Below are 8,144 nucleotides of genomic sequence, written 5' to 3'. Positions count from 1 at the left end.
ACTAGACATAGGGTACCCATTACCCGAACCAGTATAATCCTTGTGTCTCTTTGCATCACCATCTAGGGCTAGGAACACACAGTATAAATTTACTAGTTGGTTGAGGACCCACCGGTCCAAAACACCGACAGTTGGTGCACCAGGTAGGGGCCTCTGTGTGTCAGCTTCGTCATCCCAACAAGTTTCGGATGGCAGACCCCGTACGACCACTATGTCTCGGCATGGTGATCTGATTCGGGAGCCTAGAGTTCATGTCTCTAGGATCTAAGTACGACATGGTGCTCCTCACACCCTGAGCCCCACCGGCCGACGACGATGCCACGCACTAGCAGCCTAGGTGCAGGCGACGCCCGGGCGGCCGCTCTCATCGCGCTCGCCAAGCGCGACACGGGCAGGACCACCACGACACTGCCCAAGCTCAGGGCAGCGCACCATGCTCCACCGACATCCTATGCCCAGCTATTGGCATTGGATCCCTGGTCAAGGACCTGTCTAGCCTGAGCTTGGACAAGGGAAAAATGCCGGCGGCATGCGGTGATGCCCCGACATCAAGCTCCGCTCCACCACGTCCTGAGGAGCTAACTCCGGCAGAGCAGAGCCCGACAATGGCACCATCCCCATACCCCTTTGGGTTGAGAGATGCCGCCGCCTCCTATGCTTATGCTTATGCTTCCGCTCACGCGGATCACCCAGGACGCCGCCAGCGCTTTGCCCTTGACTTCGACACCACCGCTTCGACCCACACCCACGCTGACTCCTCGGAGGAGGACGAGGCATGGGCCGAAGTTGATTTCTCTGAACTCCATGACCCTGAAACCATGCGCTGCTTCTTGGCCGCAAGCGACTACTACTTTGGCTACTTTGACTCCGACGACGAGGGTGCTTACGACCCCACTCGCGAGTGCTTCCACATCGGGCTCGGGATGCCGAGGACGGGCGAGGAGGACGAGGGGGTAGGGAGCCGTTCCCCGCTTCGCCCGGGGGCAGGCGCCGCCACACCTCCGCGCATTGTCCTGCCGGCAGCGCGGAACGAGAACCTTGCCCCCGCATGACCTCAACGCCAGGACCTGGAATAGCTTCGTGAGCTCCAGGCCAAGGTCGAGCAAGACCGACTCCTCCTGCAGCAGCTTCGAGATACTCTCGAGCAGGAGCATCGAGGTCGCGGCGAGGGCGGAGGAGCCCGACAGAGGGCCCGCGACGTGCACCACCGCATCAACGAGGATGAAGGGAGTGAGCAACCCCAATCTTCAATCGCGCTAGCCAGAATGTCGTGGCTGCGGCGATGCTAGTCCGCACGATTCCCGAGCCCTCCACCACGGAGGGGCGATGGGTCCGCGGTGAGCTCCGGGATCTCCTCGAAACCGCTGCGGTGCAGCAAGCCGAGAGTTCCACCTCTCGGCGGCGTGGGGGCGCCTCAGACCTTCCCATGGCACCGCCTCGGTAGAATAGGGAGGCCTCGATACGTCCTGAGCCCGCTCGGGCGCCGATAGCCCACAGGGTCCCTTTGCTGCTCGACCGCCTCGGCAACCAACGCGAGGTGCAGGGAGACCATGAGGTGGTCAGTAGGCGATGACGCCACGACAATGTGGGGCCCGCCCGGGGCTACCATCCACACCGAGGTGGCTATTATGACAGTGAGGAGGACCGCAGTCCTTCTCCTAAACCGCCTGGCCCTCGAGTCTTCAGCAGAGCCATGCGCGCTGCTCATTTCCCAGCCCTGTTTCGGCAACCAGCCAACCTCACGAAGTATAGCGGCGAGACCAATCCCAAACTTTGGCTTGCCAATTACCGCTTGGCTTGTTAGCTAGGTGGCACAGACGATGACCTGCTCATCATCCGCAACCTCCCCTTGCTCTTGTCAGACTCAGCGCAAGCCTGGCTCGAGCACCTTCCTCCCTCATAGATCCACGACTGGCGCAACTTGGTTAGGATCTTCATTGGGAATTTCCAGGGCACATACGTGCGCCCTGGAAACTCCTGGGACCTTAAGAGCTATTGCTAGAAACCGGATGAGTCTCTCCGAGACTTCATTCGGCGCTTCTCTAAATAGTGCACCGAGTTTCCCAGCGTCGGCGACTCAAAAATCGTCCAGGCTTTCCTCTCTGGCACCACCTGCCGAGACTTGGTCCAAGAGTTAGGTCGGAATGTGCCGCGCTCAGCTGCCGCGCTCCTCGATATCGCCACCAACTTTGCCTTGGGCGAAGAGGCTGTTAGGGCCATCTTCCCCGAGAACGATGCCAAGGGGAAGCGGAGGGATGAGGCCCCCGAGTCCTCGGCTCCCCACCTCCCCAAGAAAAAGAAAAAGGGTCGCCAGGGGAAGCAGGCCATCCTCGAGGCCGACCTAGTCGCGGCCGCAGAACGCAAGAATCCCCGAGGCCCTAGGCCTTTTGACGACATGCTTAAGAAACCCTACCCTTACCCCTAGGGCCCGGTAAAGCATGCCCTCGAGGATTGCTCCATGCTATGGCATTACTACGCCAAGCTCGGGCTCCCCAACGACGATGCCAAGCAGAAAGGCACCGGCGACCAGGACGATGACAAGGACAACGGGTTTCCCAAGGTGCACAATGCCTTCATGATCTTCGGCGGACCCTCGGCATGCCTTACGGCGCGCCAATGAAAGAAGGAACGCCGAGAGGTCTTCTCGGTCAAAGTGGCCACTCCCCGATACCTCGACTGGTCTCGGGAGGCGATCACCTTTGATCGAGATGACCACCCCGACCATGTCCCGAATGCCGGGCAGTACCCGCTCGTTGTCGACCCGATCGTGGGCAACACCCGGCTCACCAAGGTATTGATGGACGGAGGTAGCGGCCTCAACATCCTCTACGCCAGCACCCTGGAGCTCCTCGAGATCGACCGGTCGAGGCTCCAGGGTGACGCCGCGCCTTTCCACGGCATCATGCCAGGGAAACGCACACGACCCCTCGGACGCATCGACCTTCCCGTTTGCTTTGGCACCCCCTCCAACTACCACAAGGAGGTCCTTACCTTCGAGGTGGTTGGATTTAGGGGAACCTACCACGCCATCCTAGGATGACCGTGCTACGCCAAGTTCATGGCAGTCCCCAACTACACCTACCTCAAGCTCAAGATGTCGGGTCCCAACGGCATCATCACGATTGAGTCCACATACGAACATGCATACGACTGCGACGTCGAGTGCATCGAGTACGCCAAGGCTCTCATGGAGGCCGAGACCCTCATCGCCAACCTCGACCGGCTTTGTGGCGAGGCACGTGACTCTAAGCATCACGCCAGGACGTTTGAGCCCACGGAGGCCATCAAGCTCATCCCAGTTGACCCCGCCTGCCCCGATGACCGGGCGCTGAGGATCAGCACCACTCTCGACATCAAATAGGAAGTTGTGCTTGTCGACTTTCTCTGTGTGAATGCCGATATGTTCGCATGGGGTCCCTCGGACATGCCGGGCATACCAAGAGAGGTCGCCGAGCACGCCTTGGACATCCGGGCCCGCTCTAGGCCGATGAAGCAGCGCCTACGCCGATTCGACGAGGAAAAACGCAGGACCATCGGTGAGGAGGTGCAGAAGCTCTTGGCGGCCAGATTCATCAAGGAAGTATCCCATCCGGAGTGGTTGGCTAACCCCGTGTTGGTCAGGAAGAAAAGTGGGAAGTGGAGGATGTGTGTAGACTACACCAGTTTGAATAAAGCCTGTCCGAAAGTCCCCTTCCCATTACCTTAAATCGATCAAATCGTTGACTCCACTGCGGGATGCGAGACCCTGTCTTTCCTTGATGCGTATTCCGGTTACCATCAAATCAAGATGAAAGAGTTCGACCAGCTCGCGACTTCTTTCATCACCCCATTCGGCATGTACTACTATGTGACTATGCCTTTCTGCCTCAGAAATGCAGGGGCCACATACCAGCTGTGCATGACCCAGGTCTTTAGCGACCACATTGGGTGAACCATCGAGGCCTATGTAGACGACATCGTGGTCAAGTCCAGAAGGGCCGGGGATCTCGTCGACGACCTGGAGATAGCCTTCAAATGCCTTAGAGAGAAGGGCATCAAGCTCAATCCCGAGAAGTGTGTGTTTGGAGTCCCCCAAGGCATGCTCTTGGGATTCATAGTCTCGAAACGCGGCATCGAAGCCAACCCAGAGAAGGTCTCAGTCGTAACCAGCATGGGACCAATCCGAGACCTCAAGGGAGTGTAGAGGGTCATAGGATGCCTTGCGGCCCTGAGCCGCTTCATCTCGCGCCTCGACGAAAAAGGCTTGCCTCTGTACCGCCTCTTGAGAAAATCCGAACGCTTTTCTTGGACCCCTGAGGCCGAAGAAGCCCTCGCCAAGCTCAAAGCACTGCTCACCAATCCCCCTGTCCTGGTACCACTAGCCAGAGACGAGGCCCTCTTACTCTACGTCGCCGCAACGACCCAAGTGGTCAGCGCTACCGTAGTAGTAGAGAGGCAAGAAGAGGGGCATGCTCTACCCATCCAACGACCTATCTACTTCATCAACGAAATACTCTCCGAGACCAAAACATGATACCCCCACATCCAGAAGTTGATCTACGCCATAGTCTTGGCTCGACGCAAGCTGCGTCACTACTTCGAGTCACACCCAATAACCGTGGTGTCATCTTTCCCCTTGGGAGAGATAATCCATAACCGGGAGGCTTCGGGTAGGATAGCCAAGTGGGCCGTTGAACTCATGGGGGAAGCCCTGACCTTTGCGCCTCGGAAAGCAATAAAGTCTCAGGTCTTGGCCGATTTTGTAGCAGAGTGGACTGACACCCAGCTGCCACCAGCTCAAATTCAGACAGAGTGTTGGACCATGTACTTCGATGGGTCTCTGATGAAGACCGGGGTAGGCGCGGGTCTACTCTTCATCTTGCCCCTCGGAGTACACATGCACTACATGGTGCGGCTCCACTTCGCCGCCTCCAACAACGTGGCCGAGTACGAGGCCCTCGTCAACGGCTTACAAATCACCATCGAACTTGGGGTACGGCACCTCGACGTCCGGGGCGACTCGTAGCTCATCGTCGATCAAGTCATGAAAGAATCAAACTGCCTCGACCCCAAAATGGAGGCGTACTACAAGTTGGTACGCCGCCTAGAAGACAAGTTCGACGGTCTCGAATTGAACCACATAGCACGAAAGTACAACGAGGCCACCGATGAACTGGCAAAGATGGCCTCGGCATGGGCTTCGCCCCCCGAACGTCTTTGCCAGGGACCTCCACAAGCCTTCCATTGACTACACCTCGGCAGTGGAAGAGGGCCCACCGGCTGAACCCACCAAGGGGCTTGACGCCCCCTCTGCTGCCGAGACTCCTTCGGCCAAGCCCAAGGTCATGGAAGTCGACACCGGGCCTCCCCAGACTGACCAGGACACGGACTGGCGAGTCCTGTTCCTTAATTGGCTCACTCTGGGAGAGCTTCCTAGTGACAGGACCAAAGCCCGACGGCTTGCGCGACAAGCCAAAACTTACGTCCTCTGCAATGGCGAGTTGTACAGGCGAAGTCCATCTGGCGTCCTCCAACGATGCATCACCACCGAGGCAGCCCAGTCCCTACTTTGGGACTTGCACGTAGGCGCCTGTGGGCACCATGCGGTGCTTCGGACGCTCGTTGGAAACGCCTTCCACCAAGGATTCTACTGGCCGACGGTGGTTGCCGACGCCACCAAGTTAGTACGCTCCTGCGAGGGATGCCAGTACTATGCTCGGCAGACACACCTCCCAGCCCTGGCCCTCCAAACCATCCTCATTACATGGCCGTTTGCTATGTGGGGGCTCGACATGGTCGGGCCTCTGCAGAAGGCCCCCCGGGGCTACACCCATCTGCTGGTAGCAATTGATAAGTTCTCCAAATGGATCGAGGCTCATCCGACCAGTCAAATCAAATCCGAGCAAGCAGAGCCTTGCCAGAGGCCGTGGCTTCTTCGGCTCGGGACCTGAAGGCATCCCGATCACCGGCCACGCGGGTGAGCTCCTCCTCCAACTCCTTGACCTGCGCCACTAGGGGGGCGACCTGCTCCTGGGCCGTGGTCGCCTCGACCTTCGCATCGACACAACGAAGGCAAAGGTCCTCCATCTCTGCGCTCCGCGCCGATAGGAGCTCGTTGGCGCTGGCAAGAAGGCCCTTCTGCCGCTGAAGCTGGTCCCAGACGTCCCTCTCCCACCAGAGAAAGACTGACTTCCCAAGGGACCGGGTCTCGAGCTCCTGGGGGAAACAGAACAGGGGTCAATCCCTATAGGAAAACTCAGAAAAAGACAACACTGTGTGAGAAAAGAAAGCACGAACCTGGGTGACTCCGGGCAGATCGTCGGCCACCACGGATAGCGCTGTCCATAGTGACCGCTCCACCAGCTGGCGATACTGCTCGAAGGTGTCCCAGCGCCCGCCCTCGGCCGCGTCCTCGAGGGCGAACAAAGGCTCCGCCTCAGGGTCGTCCCGGCTCTGCCACAGGACACGCGGGTGATCCCACCCGCGGGGCTCGGGTCGTACCCACGCGAGGGCCGAGCTTCCCTCGCCCGGGGTCGGAACCGGCAGTTCCACGGCGCTGGCCACCTTGGCGTCGGCCATCTCCTGTGCCTGGGAAGTATCGTCGGAGGAGATCGGAAGGACCTCCACCTCCTAGGTGCTCTCCCGCAACGACGGCGGGCCTTGACCCAAGGGTGCCACTGAGGCCTCCACAGCCTTCATCTCCACTTCCTAGGCCGACGGCCTCGCCGCGATCACGTCGGCCTCGGTGGTCCCGAGGGCTCCGGCCTCTGCCATCGTGGCCTCGGTGGTCCCGGGGGCTCCGGCCTCCGCCGTCGTGGCCTCAGTGGTTGTGGGGGCTCCGGCGCCTGCCGTAGTGGCCTCGATGGTCCTGGGTGCCCCGGCCTCCGCCGCCTCTGCCTCGGAGACCAAGGGCACCTCGACCTCGGCGGCCTCGGTAGCTGAGGGCACTTTGGCCCTATCTGACTTGCGGGCCTTGCCCTCGTGGGGCGTAGGCGCTCCCTCCCCCGTCTGTGTCGAGGCCGCCTCGGTAGCCCCTCCTTGGGTGGCTGGCTCCTTCGGGTCATCCCTTGCCGACGCCGCGCCACGTTGTAGGGCGGCTTGTGCCTCCGCCACCCAGTAGGCGGTGGAACTGGGGTTCACCTTGAGAACCTTAAGGGGCGCCAGGGTAGGCACCTCCGCAGGACGCTTCTAACTAAGAATAGAACACCTGCAGGGTCAGCACGAGACCGAACAACGAACAGAAAACACTGCGGCTCTGCCAAAAATTCGCTTACCTCGAGCGAGGCTGCAACCGCTTCGGCATGACAACCCTCGTCTACAAAGGCGGTGGCGGTGGTAGAAGCACGACCTCTATAACCGCTGGCACCGGCCGGTCCTCGACGGACCCCAGCGCCCCCTCGGTCCTCTGCGGGGGCGGTTGCAGCGCCCCCGCTGCCACCTACTCCACTGCTGCAGTCGAGCCCACCGGGCTGATGGCACGCTTGCCCAGCGCCCGCGCCTCGGGCGTGTCGGCCTCGACCCTAGGGCGGGCGATTGCCGACCCCGGGACAGCTCCTCCTCCTCCCCCTAGGAGCGCCGGGCTGCTTGCCGACGCCCTGGGCACCATCTCCCCTATGTCAGGGAGATGGTCTAGGGGACCCTTCCCCATCTTGCCCTCGTCATCTCCGTCCGAGGCATCCGTCGATAGCAACGGCGACGGGGACTCCTCCAATGGGAGGCCATCCTTCCTTTGCTACCGGCGACGCTCATCTAGTTTCTCGTGCGCAAGAATCTGCTTCGTGCGCCTTGCCACCTTGGCGTCCTTTCGCTTTTTCTGCGCCTCAGCGTGCGCCCGGTTGATCGCCCACCACCTCGCGTCCTCGGGAATGGGCGGCGGGGAGGCTCGTACGTCCCTCATCCCCTGCAGGAACGGCGAACGCGCATAAGGGAATGAGAAATAATGAGAAACAGAGAGGGCTCGGGGGCTACAGCGGCGCATGACTTACCAGTGAGAGGAACCCCCGCGATGGAGACATCACGGGGGTGGTCAGACCACCGCTCCTCAGCTTCGCATCCACCGTCTCCCTCACTCGGCGAAGAATTTCCTCGTCAGAGAGGGTGAAGCCAGACATCTAGATGCCCGCGATCGGCTCATCCGGCCTCATCTCGAATAGGCGCCGCCGCCG

General features: G+C 60.4%; 1 protein-coding gene across 1 annotated transcript; it reads right to left on the bottom strand.

The window, feature by feature from the left end:
- Positions 1 to 6,687: 6,687 nt before the first annotated feature.
- Positions 6,688 to 7,585, bottom strand: LOC136543155 (uncharacterized). The gene is made up of 2 exons (XM_066535691.1): positions 7,445 to 7,585; positions 6,688 to 7,167 (listed from the first exon to the last, which is right to left on the bottom strand). The coding sequence occupies exons 1-2, from the start codon at positions 7,583 to 7,585 to the stop codon at positions 6,688 to 6,690; spliced, it is 621 nt and encodes a 206-aa protein (XP_066391788.1).
- Positions 7,586 to 8,144: the final 559 nt, after the last annotated feature.

The sequence above is a fragment of the Miscanthus floridulus genome, chromosome 3 (genome assembly GCF_019320115.1).
Source record: "Miscanthus floridulus cultivar M001 chromosome 3, ASM1932011v1, whole genome shotgun sequence".
Classification (NCBI taxonomy): Eukaryota; Viridiplantae; Streptophyta; class Magnoliopsida; order Poales; family Poaceae; genus Miscanthus; species Miscanthus floridulus.
Note: the sequence above shows the minus strand (reverse complement) of the source record. Positions and strands in the feature narration are given on the sequence as shown.